The sequence below is a fragment of the Hippocampus comes genome, unplaced genomic scaffold (assembly GCF_001891065.2).
Source record: "Hippocampus comes isolate QL1 unplaced genomic scaffold, H_comes_QL1_v1.1 scaffold29, whole genome shotgun sequence".
Taxonomy (NCBI): Eukaryota; Metazoa; Chordata; class Actinopteri; order Syngnathiformes; family Syngnathidae; genus Hippocampus; species Hippocampus comes.
Window position 1 is genome coordinate 1,956,333 of NW_017805820.1, and position 24,617 is coordinate 1,980,949.

Sequence of the window (24,617 nt, forward strand, 5' to 3'; positions counted from 1 at the left end):
TGTGTGTGTGTGTGTGTGCGTGTGTGTGTGTGTGTGTGTGTGTGTGTGTGGTTCTACTTGCGCAAACCTCATCGAAGAGCTGCAGCATGATGGTGAGGACGTCGGGGTGAGCCTTATCCACTTCGTCAAACAGGACGACAGCGTTAGGACACGCCCTCAGCAGCTTGGTCAGCTGACCTCCTTCCTCGTGTCCAACGTATCCTGGTGGTGAGCCAATGAACTTGGCTACCTGCGGGCAGACATACAGGACAAGGACTTGTTGGCCAATGAACAGCATCCAAATAAAATACAAAGGATTACGCAAACCAAAATTAAGGTGAGGATAATCTAATGCACATGTGTGTGAGGCCAGATTCCGTCTACTTCCTGAAAAGATGCAGGTCACGATTAGAATTCATCACGGCTCAAAAGAAGCGGTTCTTCGTATTGCAATTTGCGAGACAAAATTGACATTTTGCGACCCATGTAAACAAACACATTGAAAAAGCAAAACTGCAACTTTTTACTTTGGTTATTGTGGATTCACAATTTTATTTCCTTCTATGTCAGACCAGCCAAATATGTTGATTTTTTTTCTTTTAGGGGAAATTAGTTTTTACAAAATCTGAGACCATGAATATGACCAACGAAATGAAATCATCTTAAAGCCGCTGACCTTAACCTGAATCCCGTGGGAAAAAAATGCTCTGGGGGGGAATTTTTTTAAGGGAACCCATGCAAGTCTTTGGACAAAATCTGCCTGTAAATATACGGTCTCATATTTATACATTGAATCAGAAGACTGCAAAAGCAACGTACCTCGTGTTTTTCTTGGAATTCGGACATGTCCATCCGGATGAAACCCTGTGATGGCACAATGGTTCAGAAAGAGAGAACATGTTGCTTGGTGCACTGAGGGGAGCATATTGTGTAGCTCTTGGTCAACTGCAACTACATAAAATCTGTCATGAAAAGCAAGCCACTTCATTCTTCCATGGCGGGGAAACCTTTCGATGCTAATTTTTCACCGATTGACTTCGAACTACATGCGCATGCACCGACCACACATTACATCTGCACCACATAATGATCTCAAATGCAAGAGCTGCCAACAATCCTACCATGGTATCAGACTGATAGCTGTACCGAATATTTTGGTTACCTTGCCGGAGGTGTGCGAGTGCGTTGTGTAGGTGTGACTTCACCTTTTTGACATCTTTGTGCATGTAGCGTGCCACTTGTTTGGCCAATTCGGTCTTTCCTGCAACACACAACAGAGAGAGTCCACTTCATTGGTCAAGAACCCACATCTAATAACTTTGCAGTATTTTATACCCGCCCCCCCCCCGCCCCCCAAAAAAAAAAAAGCTGACATTTTCGGGAAACCTAAAAAAAAAGAAAAAAAAAAACATTCTGCACGGAAGGGTGATCTATCTTTAAGTGCTGGGCTAAATATCAGTGGTGACCTCTAAGAGAGATTTCAATCATCTCGAGGAGGTCACTTCATGATTGTCTGCAAAATATTCAGCATATAAAAATGCTCATATTAGATATTGATGTCTTGTGTTTGGTATGCAGATGCGCGCATGTGTGTGTCTTGTCGCTGTGTTTAATATTGATGACTCTCGGTCACTGTCGCCGAAGGCAACAGAGAATTATGAACAGTGTGGGTCCTCATCTATCTCTCTGGCCTGCCATTTCACCATCTCAAACTTTTCTGGCAATCGCCCTGTTCTATAATGTCATCCGCTGTCATCCTTCCATTCACGCTGCAACACCCCTTCTTCCCTGACAAGGTATTATTAACAACTGTCAGTCTTACAGGAGACTGATAGATTGACAATTGGCACATGCGTGTACATTTTCTGAACATTTCACAGTGTCTTTGACAGTCTGTTATCCCTGCTGGGAGGACAAAGACTCTTCAGTCTTAAAGAAAGTGTGATTATTCTGGCAGTGTGCTTTTCAGAGGCGGACAAGCATTTTTTTTGCCATCACCTCATGAGAACAAACGAGCAGAGGAAGTGTTGGGGTGTAATCAGAGAAGTGATTTACCAATTCCCGATGAGCCCAGGAAGAGGAACACAAGCGGGTGCTCTTCATCATACCAGCCATTCTCCTTCCTTCTGATGGCTGCAGGGTGAATGAGAGAGAGAGAGAGAGAGAGGGAGACAGAGAGAGAGAGAGTGAGAAGACAGAGAATGAGAGAGGGAGAGATGGACAGAGTGAGAAGATAGAGAGAGAGAGAGAGAGAGAGAGAGTGAGTGAGTGAGTGAGTGTGAGAGAATGAGAGACAGACAGAGAGAGAGAGAGAGAGAAAGACAGAGTGAGAGGAGACAAACAGTGAGGAGAGAGAGAGAGAGAGAGAGAGAGAAGACAGAGAGAGAGAGGGAGAGAGACAGACACAGAGAGACAGACAGAGTGAGAAGATAGAGTGAGAGAATGAGACAGACAGAGAGAGAGAGAGACAGTGAGTGAGAAGACAGAGTGAGACAGACACAGAGAGAGAGAGAGAGAGAGAGAGAGAGAGAGCGAGAGAGAGAGAGAGAGAGAGAGAGAGAGAGAAGACAGAGAGAGAGAGGGAGAGAGACAGACACAGAGAGACAGACAGAGTGAGAAGATAGAGTGAGAGAATGAGACAGACAGAGAGAGAGAGAGACAGTGAGTGAGAAGACAGAGTGAGACAGACACAGAGAGAGAGAGAGAGAGAGAGAGAGAGAGAGAGAGAGAAAAGGCAGATAATATCAGAAAAATCACATTTGTTGACTTTTCTACCCATTTGACTTGAGTTGACTCAACGGCGGCTGCTATCCCAGAAACTTTGCTGCAGGGTCGCTAGGGCAGGGATGAGGAACGGGTCAGATGCATTTTGGTCCAAGACCAGAACGAGACAGAAAAAAAGACGAGAAAAGCGAGTGAGCGGGCAAGACGAGAGACCTCCAGAAAGCTACCCACAATGCCTCTCCTTCCCCCCACACAGTCAGCGGGGCCATTAGCCAGCAGTAATTGCGTTAGCCTCCCTGGCGCGGCCATGGCAAAATCAGTTTAGCATGGATCGCAGCCTCTCACACACACACACACACACACACACACACACACACACACACACACACACACACACACACACACACGCTCGCTTAAAGAGGAGTGCCTACCCAACCCTGCCATCACCCCAGCAACCACACTCGCACGTACACAAAGGCAGGATGATGAGCTTCACAGCGGCCAAGTCAAGAGTGAATCTGCTGTGGTTTCGCACTCAAGAATTTAGGCGACGTGCACACGGCAGGTCTTGATGTTTCAATGTTTTTTTTTTTTTTTTGCTTTAATCAATTTTCTTGTGACTGTTCAGAGACGGCTATCAGACTGCAGTGTGAAAGTACTCCAATCCCAAAGTGAAGACAACGCACTCTATTTAACAGAGTAAATATAGATGCTACTGAAATCAACACGTAGCAATCATTTTTGATGTTGCTACGCAAGTGAAAGCCGGTTAACTCACGAGCAAGCGATGTTTCGAAAAAGACGAACATTTTACACGTCGCGGTTTGTGAAGGTGTGATTGCAATACTCTGTTCAATATCATGCGCAGATGCACACAAGCGGGAATGTGACGTGAGGGACTTGATACATTTCAGGATATCATGACACAAGACACATCTCTGGCGCCTCGCGTCTCCGACAGATCGATAGATTTTTTATTAGGTCACTCTTTAAAATATTTGATGACGACTACAGGCGCTCCCCGCTTTACGAACTTTCGTATTGCGAACAACGGTACATACGAACATTTTTGCGGGTACAGGTATGTCGAAAAATGTTCTCGGACAGAGATGCTGTCAGTTCGATTTTGTATTGCGCGCCTTTTTCCGAGTACTGTAGTACTTCTTTCCGCCGCTAATACCGACGTGAGGCGCTGTGAGAGGAGGAGGAGGAGGAGGAAACGCCTGTGCCCATGAAGAAGTTCGAGACGGAACTCTCGCCCCCTCCATCATCTCCTTAAGCCTTCGAGTACATCTTCCAAAAGTAAGTTAAACTTCATTTTATTATACTTATATAAACCTTAAACATACTTATATAAGCCTTAAACATACATTCCATACAAAATATAGCACTGAAGCAACTTACGTATGAATTCAGTCAACGAACGATCCTTCGGAACGTAACTCGTTCGTGAGCTGGGGAGCGTCTGTACTGCATTTCAGCAGACTGTAGAATTTGGATTATCACGACATGCGGTCACAATATACGATCGTGAGAAAGTGGCTTAGGTCGCATGCGGTGCACCCTGATTTTCGGCAACTTTGATGATGAGGTGCCACATCCGTGGTTGAAAATACAATCGATACTTTGACCATCTTTATGGTCGCTCGGGTGTTTCACCTTTTTTTTTTTCTTCAAAAGTAAAATTCATGGCTCAAAGAGCTCCGTTTTTGGCTGCCTCGGTAAACTAAAGTCATACTCCGTTGTCACTCTGAGCACCAGACGAGGGTGCGGTGAGCAGTGGCTCATTTGCATGAGACGGGGTTGGCACTCTGTGTGATTGGAATCATGACAAGTTTGGGGGCCGCTTGCAGCTTCGCCAGTTGCTTCTACCCGCTCTCGACTCAATACATGAGGAGCGGCTCTAACCACACCCAATGGGGCCTTTTCTTTTTGAGTGTGGAGTGTACCGCGCTGTATTTCTCCCGTGCAGCGATGGAGAGGCTACCTACACATATACTTGAGTGAAATCACATTATGAAACACTTCCTGCTCAATTACCAAGCATTCGAGCTGCTGCAGCGAAGTACCTCTGGTGGTGCTTACTTCCTGCACGAGTACTAAAGTAGAGTAGCCAAGAATAACTGCTCGTTGTCAAGAAGTGATACTTGGCAGAGGTGGAAAGATGATGATGATGATGATGGAGGCAAAGATGGAGAGATGCGGGGAGGAACACAGATAATGGGTGGAAAAGGGGAGGGAGGGGGCAGAGAGATAAAGAGGGCTGATGGGAGATAAGCAGACAGAGAACGAGGTCGAGAAACAAACGAGTATGTCAGAGCCGGCCGCGAAGATGAAACGTGACAAGCTCCCGTCCGCGTTATCAATGGCCGCGCGAATGACAGCGTAACCTTCTGTGCGCGTTTTAGCTGATTGAGAGCGACTTTGCCAGAAGGACGCATTGACATTTCTCAGAGGAGCCTGACAAGAACACAGAAAGAAAGGAGGCGCACAACAAATGAGTACTCTCTCGCTCGCTTGCGCGCGCGTGTGTATTGGGCAGGTCTGGTCGTCTCTAACATGATTATAGCGGGATGATTCTCTTCAATAACTCTTAGCCCTGAGAGCTAAACCTGGATCAATTTAACCTGCTTCCTGTGTGTTTGTGTATTTGCACTCGGTGTACGCGTGTCGCTGCAGGCCTGCTTGTGTGAGAGAAAAAGTATTTGGCCATTCACCAAAGTTTTCCTTCATCAAGAGATAAAATGATCGACGATGCATCGCTTTATCCATCGAGTAAATCATTCGGTTATCGCTACACCGGCACGTCATGATGTGTGGCTGTTGTTTATTAACTCGGCGTTGACAAATTTAACTGGAGATGCGTGATCAGACGTGTCCTCCAGAAGTTCTGGATATGGTAGATGTACCATACATACTGTGGAAATCGGGTTACAATTTCCATTGGCTTGATTGAGGAGGGTTTTATTGATTTCTTTTTTACATCTCAAATATCACAATTATGGTAACGTTGCATTTTCAAAGAGAGCGAGTCGTTTTCAACACTGGAGATTTGTCGATAATTTGTCAAAATAACACAAATGGACTGACCAAGAGGACATATATATATATATGGAAAAAAATGTGAAATTTAACAAATTGTGACATGGGGGCAATCTCTATTTCTTACTCGCGCTGTCATGATTTGATCGTGTGATGGCGAATTGGAGCCAATCATATCCTTTGTACTTTTCAGCTGATCGATATCAGGTATCGTTTCATTCACTTCTTCATTCCTAAAGTGACAAAATATTTCTGAGTGACAAATAGATCGCCAGCAGCTTAGTTTTATGTGACGCAATGTCATGTTTCAGGACAAACCGGGTCGGCACAAGAGCTGGGATTCCACAAAAATAAATCCTTGTCGTTCAGTCAAGCTGCAACCTTTTAAGACTCGTTCTACTACACCTATTTGGACACAGTAGTGTAGGAAAATCATTATTGTAACAAATAAAAATCAAGAAAATAGAGAAATTTGGATGGGTGGTGTTTTTTCTTTCTCCCTTCTTGGTGGTATTCGATCATGACTCTGTATCAGCAGACTCAGGTACTCCAAAAACGCTCTCTCCCTCTTCTTCTGCGCACTTGTGTGAGTGTGTGTGTGGTGACTTTAAAACATCTCTGGGATCAATAAACTGTTCCCTTATCAATGTGGCAACGTCTTGTATGGCTTTCAGGACAATTTGCCAGGATAACAGCGGCCATTTATCACCTTCCCAAAGAGCCATGACTCACTCGAGCTACACAAAGCAAAACCTGTGACTCCCTGTGACCTGGTCTGTGTTAATTTTATTTTATTATTATTATTTATTTATTTTTTTTTACACACTTGAGGTCATGCAGCATTGGTTAGCGACATTAATATTTCCCTCACCAGAGCAATTTTGTTGCCCGGTTGATTAAACAGCGACAGGTAGGGAGCTTTTGCTCCGACAAAGCTATTAAACTTGACCGTTTTCGGTTCCACCTTTGGGAGATAAGTTGATTAGCTTGCAAAATCTAAACTGAAACAGTTGCAGCATCATAAAAATAACACATAGCCTCACTTGCGCGCGCGCGGGCAGACACACACGGATCAATACTAGGCCTCTCTGGATGCCTGGTGTAATATCAGCTCTTTACTGTCTGCTGTGTTATTGTGCTCTAACTCATCCTCCCTTCCTCTTTGCACTAATCACCGCCTCCACTGTCAATGTTCCTATTGTCCATAAAAGCGGACGAGGTTGGTGCGGAAAAACTTCAGTGGAAACCGGAGCTCAATCAACGCCATCAAATCAAGCTTCAAACACCTTTGGAATGACCTGCAAGAGATCGGCAGCTTGGCCCTCATGGTTACCATCAACTCCCACTGACTCCAAAATTTTGTAGCGCGGTTTCCCAAAAGAGAGCAAACTGCAAGAGTGTTACTTCCTGTAGGCTGATGCAAAGATTCTATAGGTATCATGGAGGCAATGAAGCAAATGTAGGAAAAAGGCAGAAGGGGGGATGGAGAAGGAGTGGGTGTGATGGAGATGGAAGATTGAGGAGAGAAAGCCAAATGGGGGAGGATGGGGGAGTCTGTAGTTTGTCTCCTCTCTCAGTAATCGTGTTAACTGGCGGCTCCGAGCCTGGCCTCCTTCAGCTGTCTCTCTCTCACACACACACACACACACACACACACACACACAGCACCTGTGTACTGCATCTGACAGACAGCACATTCATCACAATTAACCAATTACAGCATCCACCGGTCTGTCTGAACCCGCCTCTTACTTGAGGACCGCGAGGCAGGGGAGAAAAAGAGAAAGGGAACAAAACAAAGAAAACAAAAGTGCGCCTAAGAGCAAGTGTTCGTGAAGCACTGAGCTACATGTAACGCTCGAGAACAATAATCGGCTATGAGTCTGTGACTTTTTACATGCACACACACGCACACACACACACACACACACACACACACACACACACGTCTAGTCACCTGAAGCCACAGTATTGATGGCCCCTTCCTGTCCGATGATGTGCTCCTTCAGCCTCCTCTCCAGGGGGAACCTCCTTCTCTCCTCCGCCTCCCGGCGAGCCTGCGCCTCCTGGAACTAGATGGAAAAACGTATAGAGTTGAGATTGCGTGCTTATTTCAGCATTTCGGTCTTTATTTTCATGGTTGCGTGTGTCGCTTTCCAGCCCGTAGAGTGATGGTTCCTCCTCCATGTTTTAGTGCGATTTTAAGGCCTGTGCCACACCGCGCTATTTGTGCAGTCTTCTAAGATGAAAGCAAGGCACTGCACATAACATAATAACTCTATGGTCTCGCTGGGTGATGGAACATAGATTGGGTATTGGCTACGATGGACTAAATATCAGGCTCGAAATGCGGTCTTAGTGTGTCCTTGGTGTGCGTCCACCGCAGATGTCAAGGCGATGACGAGCCCAATTGTGGAGTTGGTGTGGTGAAAATGAACGGCAACATAGAAATGCTCATGCTTGTGGCGAGACAAAAGGGACCAATTTGGGATGGATTGTTACAGTGATGGAGATTCATCTCGATATTAAGACAAGTTTATATACAGCCGTAGCGCCAGAGCAAAACACCATAAACATTTTAGATCAGGTCACTAATTCATAAATAACTGACTCACGTGGAGAGAAAATATAAAACTGACCAAATTGGACATCGGTGGCTTCTGCACAACAGTGACAATGGATCACATTTCAACTCTTGGACCAGGTTTTAACCCCAGTTAACCTCTATCAGCTCTCACATCCCCGGTTCTCCATAGCAGCTGCCATTCATGTAAGGACCTCCTGATGAGTGTTTGTGTGTGTCCGTGTGATGCACGTCAATAAAACAGATTAACTGAGCAGGAAACAGACATTTGTACATATTCAAAGCAACGTCGTTCTAATTGCCTACACATTCTGCCGAGCTGCACTAAATAACACGTGTATGCGTGTGTGTATACCTTGCCCTCCCACTCCTCCAGAAGTGTGCTCACTTCTCCTTCTTTGGCATAGGCTCGTGCCGTGTGTCCCAAACCATTGGTCTGAAGAGGATTCGCACCTGTATGTGAGCACACATGGAATGCAGGTTGTCAATTTAAAGAAAAGCATCCGCTTTCAGCCACCACCTCAGCAGCAGGTTCAGAATGTCGATGAAAAAGTCAACTAAGGGGTCACACAGGCTCAGGGGTCACAGAGGCTAACTGCAGTGAAGCAGGCGGACCATGCAATGACCCAATGGGGGGGGGGGGGTTCATATCTGCAACGTGTGCCGATGACTAACACCGTCTCCTACATCACAGCAAAGGCTGTGAATACTTTTCTTCAATTTCTGAGTATTTTTATTGTTTTGGTTACCGGTACATTTTTTTTTGTTTGTCGTTACTTTTGGTACATTTTCAATCTGCTTTTAAAACCTTTGTTCATGTTGTCATTTTGGGGTGCTTTGTGTGAGGCTGTAACAAAATGTGGAAAAAGTTATTATTGTGAATACTTTCCAGATGCACTGCATGTGAAAAATATCTTAAATGTACGACCATGTGAACCAATTAAAAAAAAAAAAAAAGTTCAGTTCGAGTTCAACAGGTTCTTTACCACAATGTGGTTACCTTAAGTAGATTCTGGAAAGCTGGTTAAATGTGCAACTTTAAAGGCTTTATGAGAGCATTATTATTTTTAAATGTTTTGGGAGTGGGAGGGGGAATAATATTTTCACGACAAAAAGTATTTAACGACAAATGGACACGGGACATCGCGAGGCATCAGATGAGTAAGCAACACTCAAACATTCTCAGTGTGTGCGATCAATACAGATGGGAGCGTGATCCTGCTTTGTCCGAGCAGCCACCGCGGAGACTAATAATGACATCGATAAACCCCTAAAAATTGTGACCTGCTCATGAGGATATTGATTCTAACAATAATATACCGGCACGCCCCACTGAAAAACATGAGGGAGGAAAGCAATAAGGTGGGTGCGCAGGCACACCAAAAGGCACACATGCGTGCGCACGTGCACGCAACATAATAAATAGCATCATTTAGGGCTTTAATATCAGGCCAACCCTCTGGGCCATAGCACTTTATAACTGGATCAACACTAACGACACACACACAACCACACCACGGCTCACCCCCCCCCCCCACACACCACAACACGTTCATTAGGAGTGCTTTAGTTATGCCTATTAGGGGTGCCCTCCCCTCTCCTATTTCCTCCGCCTTCTCTTTCACAGCAGCTGGCCAGAGAGAGCTCCTGCTGGTCTTTGTGTGTGCATGTGTGTGTCCGTCCTTGTTTCTGCATTGTGTGCATCTCTGAGCATGTGTGCCCGTTCTGGCCCACCACCACATATACAGAGATGTCCACAACGGAGTGCCCCCCTGGCCGGAGGGCTGATGTGGGGCCTAGGGGAAAAAAACTCTGCAGGTAGGGAGAGGGACTTGTGGTGTTCGGAGGGACCCGAGGGTGAAGCCAGGAGACTGTGATGGATGGAGATGTGAGTGTAGGGCTAACTAAGGCCAAAAGAGCAAACCCAAGGCAACTACGGTAGGATGGTCTCCACATTAACACAGGGGAAATAACAATGTATGGGACAAAGTGTCCATACATGGCACACACATCAAAATGTCCTGAAGCTGTGGCTTCATAAGTTGTTGTTTTTTTTTGTGTGTGTGGGTGTGTGTGTGTGTGTGGGTGTGTGTGTGTGTGTGGGTGTGTGTGTGTGTGTGAGAGATGGTGTGATATACTGTAAAGATGGAAATGATAAAAGTCTACAAACATGTACAGTATATCATGTATTCAGAAACAAATCTCTGAATTCACTTAACAAGGTCTTTTAAAAACTCAAACTGGAAAGTGCGGCGTTTGTGACCGCAACGATGTCCAGATGGTTATTGGTCATGATAGTGGCGCCAACCAAGCAATGATGGGGCCCAACGGGAAACAGTAAAACTCAGCCTTAATCCAATTGTGGTCCAAAACAAATGTCTCGGCTTTTGTGGAAGTTCTTACCTTTTTTTAATTCAAAAATGCATCTATGGGTATGCATCTGATCGAGTTACACAGGGTGATTTGTTTAAGTGTGCTCACAGGAGCAAAGGGGTGAGATGGGACAGGCGGCTTGGAACTCACCATCCATCATGAATATAAACAAGACATTAATACTTGCTGTATGGCGTAGGGATTGTATAGCGATGTCATTTGACAAAAAAAAGTGTTAAAGTCAGTAAAAGGCAAACGGTATCAACCGCAAATGCCGACGAGAATAAATAAATGCTCATGAATACACACGCGTTTAAATCAATGAAAAAGCAGGTTGGATGCACAAAGACATTTTACTCCTGCACACACAAAAGACACACTTCCTGTGAGTGTGGCGTTACCCCAAGGGCATGTTCTGTGCGGAGGTCACAGTTCAACTAGGCCTGGCTTGTTTAAGAGCTGCTCGCCTGGAAACTGAGGGGGAGATTCTGCCTCCAGGGTCTTCGAATGTACGTGTGTGTGTGTCAACGACAGGTGCGAGTGTAGCGGGGGTGAGAAAAGACACAGTATGAGCAAGTGATCAATTTCAAATGCGCTTTGTAATACTCTGGAATCACTCACACACACACACACACACACACACACACACACACACGAGCCAATTTACGGTTACTTCCACAACTTTCTGATTGACAGTTGACAGCGTGACATACCGAATTCGAGCAGCGTGCGGACACTGCACAGGTCATCAGCTAGTGTGGCGTAGTGAAGTGCTGAACAGCCACGGAAACCGGCCCGGCTGCTGAGTCTGGTGCTGAACTCATCCTCTCTGGACACCAGCACTACAGGAAAGGGACGAGAGTTGAACGTTACCACACTGAAAAAAAAATGATGTGTTGAATTTACACAATTGTATTGTGTTAAGATGTTACACACAATAGACTCATCTGGATTTAGCTTTATAGATTATTTAAAAAAAAATGTATCTGGATCCGGATGATTTTATTTAATGAAAGCACTTGGCGAAGTAAAATTGAGTACATTCTATATACTATTTTTACAGTGCAGGAAATGTTTGAATTTGAGAGACTTTCACAAGCAAGTTCTGAGGTCAAGAATGGCAGAAACTGATACATGATTACAAATAAAGGAAGACAGTAGCAGACTTCGACAGCTGCAGCCTTTCAATCTTTAATAACTCTCTCCAACTTGAAAAGTCATCGCAGATAAATCTCCACAGGGTGTGGTAATGACAACAGCATTGGAAAGTGCAAAAGTCACTTTCCCATTTCTTGCTTTGGAACAGTTGTCCAAAATGATCCCAAGAAGGAGAGTTGTGTTTTGCTGTGCTCCTCTCTACCAACAGATACATATTGTTTTCTCCTTCCTTCTATTTTCCATAAGAGCACTCATCTTTGCCACTCCATCATCCTGCTTTATTTTTTCCACCTCCTTCCTCTCCATCTTGGCATCCATCAATTCCTTTCATCACTTGCACCCCCCACCCCGGCACCCACACCCCTCCATCCCAATAACTTTGTCTCATCCATTTCCTGGCATCCTCGCCCTCAACGTTTCACCCAACTCCCATCTCCCTCCCTCTATCACTGCATCTTCTCCTTCATCTTTAACTTTGCTCTGTCCATTGCTGCTCCCCACTGTCTTCCTTTCCTACTCCTGTCCTTCATCAGTCTTCCACTTCCTGCATCCCTCTCAACAACAGCTCCTCTCTGCAGTGTCAGTGTGTATGTGGTGTGTGCAAGAGCGAGAAAGGGAGAGGAAAAAAAAGAGAGAGAGAGAGAGAGAGAGAGAGAGAGAGAGAGAGAGAGAGAGAGAGAGAGAGAGGGGCAGGGCAGGATAATCATAGCTAACCCAATAAAGCGTCGCACAGGCCCCCCTAGCCCATCCATCAGTGTGCATCTGGGAAACGCTTCCCCACGCTGTGCTGGCCCCGCGTGGACTCAAACCTGACAGCCATATAAATGTCTGCAATATACATATCCCATATAAATATGTCTGCAGAAATCCAACACAGGTTGGGGAGGGGACTAAGCGCCCGTCAGTGCCACCCTGCCTGTGTATGTGTGACTGTATGTGCAGCTCGGGAGGAAAACAAATAATACGTGCATTACTTAGTGGAGAACATATGCAATGAATAATACGCCGGAAATAAAATGTGCATATATGCTAATCTTTATGCAAACCCTAATGGTGCATACTTATTATTTGTACACTTGCGAGTCATATATATGTAATATCACAGCCATAGATAACAAATGCACACGTTTTTTTTTGGTGGTTTTTTTTACCTTCCAGTGAGTGGATGCCTCTCTCCCTTGAGGTGTCATAAACATTGTTGAAGTGATCTCCAGCATTTGGGTCAGCACCGGCTTCAAGCAGAACCTTCACCACCCTGGGAAACAGCAAAAAGTAAGAAATAAAAAAAAAAAGTCACTGCTAAGAAATTATGATGTTTATAAAAAGACTGTCATTGAAATATCTGAAATGGCCATGACTAAGTATTTAAACGAGTTTGAGAGAGAGACTTTGGCCCAAATCTGGCGGAATTTTGAGATAAACCGTGACCCTATGGCCACAAAGTGGAAGTCCAGTGTGTTATAGACTTGGTTTAATCGACTCAAAATCCACCTCTATGTAGAGATGAGTTCTTATAGTGCATTACAAGCAACGCTATGCATGATTTTATTCTTTCAATATTATGCGGAGAAGAGAACATACTTGCCAAGCATTGCTACTGATGTAAAAAAACAAACAAACAAACAAAAAAAAACATTACTGACAATTGCATTCACTTTACTACAGTGGGGAGAACAAGTATTTGATACGCTGCTCATTTTTGAAGTTTTATCTCTACCTGCTTTGTAAGTATTTACTGTATTTTCATCATTTCAGTGATGCTAATTTCTTTTAACATTGTCCCTTTAAAGAATAGCTCTTATTTCTGATCAGTGTATCATAGATGTTTGGATATTTCAAAGAAATACTGCATCACCTGTGAGGATTATTGAAACCGGTTTCACACCCCGGTTGATGAGCACTGAGATGATGGTGCTAATTCTCCCATGGCATTCAGTTCGATATACTAATAAAAACTCACTGCATATGAACCACAAAACGCAAACACAATTGTTGTGATTTAAGATACCATAATATTTGAAAAAAAAAATTGCATTAAAAAAAATCTCTTCTATATGTGGTCTGATGAGTTTTCATAATCCCACCCATGTTGTGCAAATGATGCGGATCGAGCGAGTGGACCATGCCCATGCATATGGAAAAAAGGCCTGCAACACTCATTCAAGGCAGACATAAAGACAAGAACGTTGGCCTTGACTCTTTGCTTGGTTCACCTCTTGTCTGTTTCGTTATGGTGGATACAGCCCAGTGACCACTAGACACAAGTCTGCTAGTCTGCCTCGTACATATGTACATAGGAGTATGTAGTAGGGGGGCAAAGGGTCAGCCCAGTTTCCGGCAACGTATGGGGAGCGGATATGCCTTGTCCTTCATTGGTGCGTACCGGCTTTTAGATCAAACACACACTACCTTGGCAACACCATTCACTGTGACGTAACGAACATTCCAGGTACGGTCGCTCGGTCTACACCCGCACGTGATGGTGGCATTGACTTTGAGACACAGCCATGACTACGCACAAATACAACCCACAAATAGACGGTCGGCCATTCTAAAGAGAAAGAGGGCGATCAACCTTGCCAGAACGCTGCTGGCCATCATTAAACCTACGAGTGTCTAATGTAGCCTGAGAGGCCTTAATGGATCGTTTTCAGCTAAATGGTTACAGCGAGAGGCCAGAAACGGCTTAAATTGAGCAAAGTGATCATTCACTGCAAAGGCAAGGTGGACCGCAATGTAATGGGCTGATAGCTGTGCAACAGAAGAGGGCTGTATAGCTCTGACAAGAAAGAGGATTCGTGCCACTCACTATTTGAAGATGTGAGCTGCAACAATTGATTCACCTGTAAGAAGATAAATCCGTATCCAAAGCATAGATATTTGCTTAAGCAATAAAAAGTACAATTGGGAAGCAATTTACGAGAATCTAGGATAGATTCTAAGCACAGCGGTGCCTTGACGTAAATTTAATTCATTCCGTGATTCAAGTTCATAGCTCATTTCATTATCAATGTTCCCAATTGAAATGAATTTGCGTGTCTGTGTTTTTCGGTTTCGTTCAGGTTAGGGGCCGATCCGGCTGTTGCTGCTCATTGTAGCGTGCGTGCATATGCGCACGTGTGCATGGTTGGACGCCCGCGTACATGCATGCGTGCATGCTTGCACGTGCGCGATCGGGTCGATCGCGGGCGGTTGGTCGCTTCAAAAGTCAGTTTCGCTCAAAAAAGTTTGCTGGCAAAATGAAAGTTTTTTTTTTGGTTTTTTGCGGATACCGTATTATCCCATTTTGCTTCTGGACAAATCAATCAGGTTGCCATCCTACCACCGATTGTGTTCAACCTTCGAGGTTCCATTGTGAACCAGTTTCAACATGCTTGCTTCCAAAGTGAACCATCCTCGTGGTACTTTGAACATGTGTGGGAGAGAGCAAAAAGACTGAGAACCGGCTGGCTACGTCTTTGTGTCTGACCTTGCTTAGGAGGTCTAAAGGACGATCGGGGGTCCCCTTTTGTTACTGTATCCCTGTGACCGGGCCGGCAAGGAGGGGCCGTGACCCACGTAGGGCTCCGCTTTCACCCTTGCAAGCACTTCTACAAACACGCAGACGATGCAGCCACAGAGACAGCAACTTATGAGGGCTGGTCACACGAGGCTAGGCAGGCCTGTGCAAAGAAATGAGGTGGCGTGAAAAGGTTTAATAGCATCAGGAAGGTAAACAGGCAAGGATAAAGAATGGAAAGCTGTGGAGGAGGAAAAGGAGGAGCAACGGATGAAAGGATCGACGTGCAGCTAAAAAGATGAAAGGGGGTGGGGGGAGATTTCATTATCAGAAGGATGCTGCCAAACCTAACGAGCTTTTGAACAGAGTTTGTGTAGTTTTACTAATTAACTGCTGATCAAGTGACTAACTTTATTTGGGAGAAGTTCCAGCACTACTTTGAGGCCAAACCAAAAGAGATGTTGAGGTTAATTAGGTTGAACAAGGAATTGTTCCAAATTGCTGACACCCAGTTACCATATTAACAGTTCAATGACAAGACAACACAGAAGATTAAGAAAGGAGCCTCTGTGGCCGAAAATGGTACACAAAGCCACAATTACGTAGTTCTCAACTCGAAAAGCAATGACCATTTCTTTCATTTTGCTGCATACCTGATATTCTTGACCGACACACACATACACTGACAAAACCACAACATGATGACCTTGGCTGTATTAAGTACTCTGCATTCAAGGTACATTTGAACCGACCGTATTTTCCACACTAAAAGGCGCACTGGATTATGAGGCGCACTTTCAAAGAATGGCCTATTTTGTAATTTTTTTTCATACATTGAGCGCACCGCATTATATGACGCAATCTACAATGCATCCACTAGATGGAGCTACGCTCAAGGAAACACCAACAGAACGATCAGATGTCAGTAAAATGTATTTAATTAATAAAGCAGCGACACAGTTCACCAACAGCAAAAAAACAAAAGTTATAACATTGACTCGTTAACGTTGAACTCTCTTGATTGGTTTATGTTTAATGGTTTCATGATTTAAGTAATTTGTTTCAGCTCTGGTTGTTGTCGGGTTTTTTTTTTTAATGCTCCATAAATAAAGTTGAAAGAGGGGTCTAATATTTTGATTGCTTATCTTGGTTTGAATCAAAAAACTGGGTTGGATTTTAAAGATACAAATGCAGATTTAAGTAATTTGTTTCAACTCTGGTTGTTGTTTTTTTTTTTTTTTTTTTTTTTAATGCTCCATAAGTAAAGTTGAAAGAGGGGTCTAATAATTTGATTGCTTATCTTGGTTTCAGCCAAAAAACTGGGTTGGATTTTAAAGATACAAATGCATCAAATTGAACCGAATAAAATCATTCCACTTTAAAATCAGACCGTCCTTGAATCGTATTGCACCCCTGGGTATCGAGACTTTTATCGGAGAGACGCACACCCCAAATGACATTATCATCTTGGCCAAGGCAGAGTATTTACTGGAACATCATTATATTGTGCAAGCAGTCAAAATTTTGTGGCTGGCTGGTGAACACGCTGCTGCTGGAGTTGGTATCCTCTAACTTTGGGCTCCTTCGGTGCCAAACAAGCGACTGGGGGTCTTTGTTTTCCCTGCCCTGAAGGGAAGACAGGAAGCAGACATTTCCTTCTCACCCGCAACATAATAGACACCGGAGTCGAACTGACCATCCATGTCTCTGACCACCTGGCCCAGACGCTGGACCTCACTTGACCCTGCCTCACCTGCTGCACGCATGAGGTCAACTAGGTGCCAGGAGGAGACACTCATAAGTTGTGAACAAAAGTGGCCTGATTTAAAAATATTGAGTTATAGAGTTTTGCCACGTGAAGACCAATGACCTCCTATTTGCCTTCTGTTACTCGGCAGTCATACACAATACTGAGGAGTGCGCATGCACAACCTGCCAAAACTGTGACCTTTCAACTTGAGGAGACCTATACTTAACCAGGCACTAAGCGATCACTGGTGCGTCTGGCGAAAGTTATTTCAAGCATCAATTGGAAATGACACAAAGTATGGATTTGTTTTATTGTAAGTAGGTACATCCACTTGTTGGCTCCCATGGCAAAGTCTCTGGACTCAGACTTCATTTACTCCACCTCACTATTTTGTGAATTTCCTTTGGGATCTTTTGCATACTTTATAGTACAGTGAAACTCCTCTACAAAAAAAAAAATCATGTTTGCAACAAGACATTTTTCACAACAGGGGGTTTCACTGGAGCAAATTTGATCTCAGATGTAACACACACACACACACACGCACACACACACACACACACACACACACACACACAATTCTGGAATGTGGGCAGAAGCCAGCGTATTCACCTTTTACATTTTCGATTTGGAAAGGGCTAAAAGCTACATACCTCAAGATTATGACAAGAGCTTAAACAAACAAAACAATATCACATGATGTCGCTCCAAATAAATAATTATGATTTGATAGGCACCGTCTCTGGTTATGATCCAGAGTCATCACTTTCCCTCTCTCGAGAACAGAACTCTTGGCTCGCTTGTTTCATCCTCCCACTGTTCGCTCCCTCCATCGAGCCACTCAGCAGACAGCTCGGGACGATCAACAGGCGTTACACCCGGCTAAGCGCTCATTGTGCACGTGAATACGGCGAAGGAACCATGGAGGTCGAGAAATAGAGATCGAGATGGCTATTGTGTGTTTAAGAGTGCAAACAGTGGGCCGGTCCCTGTGCCTCCCTGATTTAGCCTCACATCAAAGTTAAGTCAAGAAGTCATGCCCACCCACCGAATGTCTGACCTTTCATTCTCACACACACACACACACACACACACACACACACACACACACACACACACACACACACACACACACACACTTTTCTGTTTGTTGCTTTACTCGCATCTCAACACCCTAAAGCAGATAAGTGTGAATTCCTAGTTTCTGATACACAACTAATGGGTCTGAAGAATTGACATTTCTGTCCAACGTTAATTCAGTTTAGGACTTCTCGTCCAGGCAAATACAAACACGATGTGAAGGAGGGCTAGAATCATTTTGTCGCTAGTCCATTTTGACACCTGCTACAGGCAAGACCATGGTCATGAGTAATGTTTCCTGGCTTTTCACTTAACTGCTGCAAATAAAGTTGAGTGTGTGACTGAGTAATAGGCAGTTGGCCTATAAGATATTGTGTAAAAACTCTTCATGGCTTTGCGTGCATTAACGTGCACGCTCACGCTGACTGAGACTTGTAGTACGTGTGCGCCATGAGCACAACAGATGCATGAGGGATGTGCGGCAAGCAAAGCTCTGTCTTCCCTGCAGCAGTGACGGCTCACTGGGGGGTTGGAGGACGGGATTAAAAACAGACGAGTGTCATCTCTTGGCTGAGTTATAGCACTCATAACGCACACGGTGACACACATCCACCCCGAGTACGGACATAAACATCGAATTTGTGACCAAAAAAAAACAGTTGACACACCGCATCATTAACATGTCACACAAACTAGCCATCACTCATCACGCGCACCGCTTACATGCTCTAACATGAAAGTAATACGATGCAATTGTCACTATGAAAATCATGTGTATGCAAAAAATAAGTCCCGATGAATATTTAAACACAGTAATAGGAAATGGAGAAAAGCGATAATCTAACAAAGAGACAAATATACAGTACAATAAGGGAACTGTGCAGCACCATTTGTTACTCCGCTGCATATACGCTCATCTCATGTTATGCTCACATTTGAATTGCACATTATGTTTCTCACAAGCAGGTGGGGTTTTCTGAACACAAAATAAAAAATGACCACAGACTCTTGATGGAGGGGCGGGGGGTGTGGGGGGGGGGGGGTGCTGAAATTGGATTTGGCCTGGTCTTAACCTCGGCCCTTCTCTGTGTTGTGTGTGTTCTGGGGGCCAGCAGGCTAATTTAATTTGTAGGACCAAGAGACGGGGGACCGGGTAAAGACCTTCTGTTACTCTCAAAGTTGCACTTCTGAAGACCTGCTGTAACAACGCAAGCAGGGACATGACACACACAATAAGTCAAGCAGACAGCTGGATGATTCGGAGATGGGGCACCAAGACACGAACGGCATAATTTTCCCTGGACCACTTTCTGAAGCTTTCTTTGTTTCACGACCTCTTACGTTTGACTTGAATTTATGAGACTCTGTTTTCCACAATTAAAAAAGATATATATTGAAAATAGGTATTGACATTGAACTTACATGCTGTAGCCACAAACCAACCTGTGAATGAATACATGCTCACTCCTAAATTATTCTTGGTATCATAAATGAGGGAGGGGAACAGTTTTTTTAATTTAGCCCAGGTTCAGTGTGGGAGAGAAAAATATTTGAGCATAAACTACGTGATAGAACAACAAAACTGCATTTGACACAGACAATGCTGCACAGACATGAATCTCAAACGTTTGATGTCTCTGAGGTCAATAAATTTCAGATTTTTTTTTTTTCTGAGGGGGGCACAGGGGTTAAAAAGTTGGCCTTTTTGTCTTCCAAAAGCTGATTCCCAAAGAATCGACCTTGAATAAGTGGAAGAAAATGGATGGCTGGGAAAACAATTTTGACATGCGACATTTGGATCCACCATCACCCTATTTGGGGGTCCAAATGTTGATCTGTCATTCAGTCACGTACATCAGCTCTGATCATTTCCTGTCATTTTTGTGGCTGGCAATGCTATTGAGTCAAATATACAAACACACACCTGTGCTGACGGTTAATGGCAGCCACCATAAGGGAGGTCCAACCAAGACGGTGTCGATGATTTGGGTCCACCCCTTCCTGCAACAGTCTGGTGGGAGATGAACCAGAAAGATGAGTTAACAATGCTTTTTTTTTTTTAATCTTATTTTGACAAAACTTACATACACTGCAGTCAGTGTGTGCAGTGGACCAGCACATTCTGTCTCTATCTCCAACCCCACAACCAAAAAGTGTGTGCCACCCAGGTGTGTGTTAACTTCTGTGCCTGAGGGTCTGCCATCAAATACTTTACGATGCCGTACTAACTGAGGGAGAACGCGCGTGCGTGTGTATCCATCTGTTGTCTCTAACGCCTGTACAGGCAGACAGTGTTTGTTTACAGTAAACATGAATGGCCTCTGTCTAATCTGCTTCCCACCCTGGCAGTACTTGTGCAGGAACAAATGAGTGACTATTATGTTCTGCTTTGCGGTGGAAGGCTATCACCCTACATCACACCGCCTTGATTTGTTTTTCTCAGGACGTTATGCTTGAAAAGTTTAGAAATCAAAACCTTCACCACAGCACTATAGGTCTTCAAAACTATATCAGCACCACAGCGTTTTCTTCCATTTGTACTTCCTATAGGTGTAAATGGCTGTGTCTTTAGTCCATATAGCAGTCGTCTGAGCAGACACGCCCTGGCCCCTGACATTCTTCGACAAACCACAAAGCACTTAACACATCTGTCTGCTTGCACTCTCACCTAAACCATCTGTCACATGTGCACAGGTAACCCAAGCTTGCAAATAGACATGCTTGGATAAACACACAGACAACACTGCGACTTTAAGTGCTGAATTTTGCCAGTGTATCAACACAACATAATATGTATTGTACTCCTATTTGGCCATTTAGAAGTGATCTCACAAATATTCCATTTTCTTGACAAGGCATTTTTTTGCGACACATTATAATGTAAACTTTACATTGCTAAAAATGTGTGATATAATTATACCAGCCTGACAGATGGGCACAATAACGCTCGAGTCCTGTTCATTTTGGCTGGCTAACTGTGAGAGTGCAAGACACAACAGGAGGAAAAGTTACAGTGCGGTAGATCAATGGAAAATTATAGTAATAACATTTGAGGCAGCTAATAAGCTTTCATTTAAGGCGCTCTGTTAGTTATAATAGTACCTCATGCAATTGCCAGTGGGCTCAAGCAAATGTCTTCAATAGTTTCACACAATTGTTGTGACATGCAATTTATGAATATATTCAAATTGGACGTACACTGTATGTGCAAAATAAATACACAATACCTGCATTAGGCTTGGCCAATTTTTGTATAACTTTATGGACATTATACAAGTTCTTCCAAATAAGCATTTATTTTCTATATTAGCGATTTACGCATTAGACACATTTTTACAAATGGCAAGATTGACTTCACTAGGTTTTATTTTGCAGTAAATAAACTGAGTAAGGCGGCCCGGTGGGCCAGTGGTTAGCATGTCGACCTCGCAGTGCTGAGGTACCGGGTTCAATTCCAGCTCCGGGCTCCCTGTGTTGAGTTTGCGTGGGTTTTCTCCGGGTACTCTGGTTTCCTCCCACATTCCAAAAGCATGCATGGCAGGCTAATTGAACACTCTAAATTGTCCCTAGGTGCGAGTGTGAGTGTGGATGGTGGTTCGTCTCTGTGTGCCCTGCGATTGGCTGGCAACTAGTTCAGGGTGTCATCCGCCTCCTACCCGAAGACGGCTGGGATAGGCTCCAGAATCCCCCGCGACCCTTGTGAGGATAAGCGCATCAGAAAATGGATGGATGGATGGATAAAGTGAGTAAATTTCAGTGTTAGCTCTTGAATATGCATATAGTGCTGAAGAACTATAGCACAATTACTTCACGAGCAGCAATCATTATCTGTATGACTGAAAATAAATATGGTCATGAAAAGTGGCTCAAGGAGACCCCCCAAAATGTAAAAACCCACTGATGTACGCCAACATCTGCAACCCTTTCCTGCCATCTGCTGGTTTACAGGTGGGACTGCATCAACATATGACATCACGCTTTCATAACCATGTGACCGAGCCGGCAGTCTTTATATTTATTTGTATTTATTTGAAAGGAACAATGCATTCTGATGAACACTGGTACAATATCTGTGTAAATGTGCTTAAGTTAGCATACAGTTAACTTGACAGGTAGCATGAAACAGACAAGACACATTTAGTCAAAAGTTGAAAATGCCTAGTTTCAAATAGGAAAGTGCTTGGAATATTGTTGAAGTGCTTCAGTTTTTCATAATTGTTGAGATATAAGAAAATGAGGATTACATTTTTCAAGAAAGTCTGAATACTCTGTGCTACTTCTCATAGGTCAGTCTTTGTACTATGACGAACTCTGGTTTCAGGAGATTACTTGGCACAAAACATAAAATGAGTATGGTGTGCTGTATTGGTCATCTGGAGTGCACCACAGCTCACACTTATCAAAATCTTCCTCATGTGTGGGCCCCTCGCATTTCAAAAATATGTTAAGATGTAAAATTTGTGTGCATGTGCGGTCAACAAGTTCATTACCTGGCCACATCTTGGGGGCTATTGGTCCTTGCTGCCTCCAAAAGGGCATCACCTTGTGAAGTGAAATATGAAGAACATACAAAAATGCTGAGATTAGCAATGTGGGAGTTTGACAAAAATACTACCGTACATAAAGCTGGTTGAATATCCATTCCAAACTGTAAACATCAGCAAATGTTTCTTCTGTACATCTTATGGTTGGATAATGTGGCCTAAAAAATCTTATTTTGGGGAATTAAAGCCATGGTAGTTCCGGTAGTCAGAAAAGCTGATTTGTACTGAAACATTGACAAAAATTTGTTGCCTTTGGGGTTGTGTCTGGCACACACACCAAAAGTTATTTTTCAACTTCCTTCGAAGAAATCTACATGGTTCCAGGGGAACCTGTGAACGAGGATGATGAATCGACTGGATGTCATAAAAAGCCGACTAGAGGTGGAGTTGCCACTTCTAAACGGACACACATGGAAACAAATTTCCATCATGTGGCTTGTGGAAAGCATTTTCTCACATCTTTCTGCCTTGGTCAAATGACAAAGAAGAGATTGCTTGATTTGCTTGTGGTGCCATCGGCGATCGCTCCTCTCTTGCCACCCCGTAGTATGTGTGCCATCACGTTGCTACAAAATGAGTTGTACACATTTATTGTTTAATCAGGCCACATCTTAAGTCTGAGTTACCTTTGTCATCACTGTCTTTCTTCAGGCAGAAGGCCACGGCAGCAGCGGATAGGAGGCCAGCCGAGGCCACTTTCAAGGGGCTGCCGCCTGCACCGGTATCCCCATCCTCACCTCCAGCTCCCTGACCACCATCCTCCCAGTACATGTTGTTGTTGCGCCCTCTGCTGGCCAGCGCGGCCCAAGAGCTGCGGCGGTTCTCCAGACTTGACAGCCATCTAGGGGCGAGGTGGTGGTACTGCGCCAACTGGTGAACGCTGTCAGCGGTGTCATCAGCCAAAATCCCTCGTCTTGACACCCGGGAGGTGGACACTATGGGGTTCCGGTTGTTATCCGCCGGTGGCTCTCTTATTATGGTCTGACAGGCATGGGTGGCTGAACTAGTCTGGAGAACGCGCCTGCACGGTGACAGGCTACGCGACCTTCGTGCAAACAACCTAGTGGGAATAGACGATAACATGGCGAATAACTCACCCGCAAAAGGATCTGCGAATAAAATTGGCGTGTGCCAGTAGCAACGAGTAAATCACGAGATGGCGATGACGTGTAGGTCCAACGGTGACGCCGGAGTGCCTTTTTTTGTGTTGCTATTTACAATAGCCACACGCATTCAAACGTTTCCCTCATCCTAGCATGGACGGTGCTCGAATGCGCGGTGCAGTCTGGGAAATGCAGTCTAGTTGAACGTTTTGCTTGGCGTTCCCACGTTGCCTCGCACGCAAGTCAGGCAAGTGTACCTTTACTGTACTACACGATCAGCGACTGCGTGTGGCACCAAAAATCCAATCTCTCTCTCTTTCTCTCTCTGTATGTGTGCGTGCGTGCGTGTGTGTGTGTGTGTGTGCGTGTGTGCGTGTGTATCTATTCCTTACATTTCATATGTATTATGTCTGTGCACTTGATGCAATTTACTATATTATATACTATACATAATAATATAAATTTAAACAATATTATTATTTTGGGTTTATGTGACTGTTTTGTTGTGTGCTTGTCAGTGTGACCTGCTGCAAACCAAGTCGCCCTTCAGGGGAACAATTCAATAAAGTGAAGTGATTGCAAATGTCTAGATCTTTGTATACAAAACAAGTGATACTATTTAAAAAAAAATCTTCAATCTTGAGAGTATGCCCAGTCTTTTGAGAAACGTATTTCTCTTAACTCATTCAGTACCAGCCATTTTCACACCCGTTTAAAAAAAAAGTCATTTAAAACTCATTCAGTGCCAGCCATTTTCAGACCCGTATAAAAAAATGACTTT

At 44.1% G+C, this 24,617-nt stretch overlaps 1 protein-coding gene across 1 annotated transcript in view; it reads right to left on the reverse strand.

The window, feature by feature from the left end:
- The window catches only part of clpb (ClpB family mitochondrial disaggregase), a 26,971-nt gene extending 2,946 nt beyond the window's left edge, over positions 1 to 24,025 (reverse strand). Inside the window, exons 1-11 of the mRNA XM_019886038.1 lie at positions 23,360 to 24,025; positions 22,680 to 22,731; positions 20,114 to 20,200; positions 13,012 to 13,115; positions 11,416 to 11,544; positions 8,685 to 8,782; positions 7,703 to 7,817; positions 2,035 to 2,112; positions 1,185 to 1,240; positions 799 to 843; positions 68 to 229 (exon numbers count right to left, since the gene is read on the reverse strand). Of these exons, the coding sequence (XP_019741597.1) occupies positions 68 to 229; positions 799 to 843; positions 1,185 to 1,240; positions 2,035 to 2,112; positions 7,703 to 7,817; positions 8,685 to 8,782; positions 11,416 to 11,544; positions 13,012 to 13,115; positions 20,114 to 20,200; positions 22,680 to 22,731; positions 23,360 to 23,816 (1,383 nt within the window). The 5' untranslated portion in view covers positions 23,817 to 24,025. The remainder of the gene's footprint in view (positions 1 to 67; positions 230 to 798; positions 844 to 1,184; positions 1,241 to 2,034; positions 2,113 to 7,702; positions 7,818 to 8,684; positions 8,783 to 11,415; positions 11,545 to 13,011; positions 13,116 to 20,113; positions 20,201 to 22,679; positions 22,732 to 23,359) is intronic.
- Between the last annotated feature and the right edge of the window lie 592 nt (positions 24,026 to 24,617).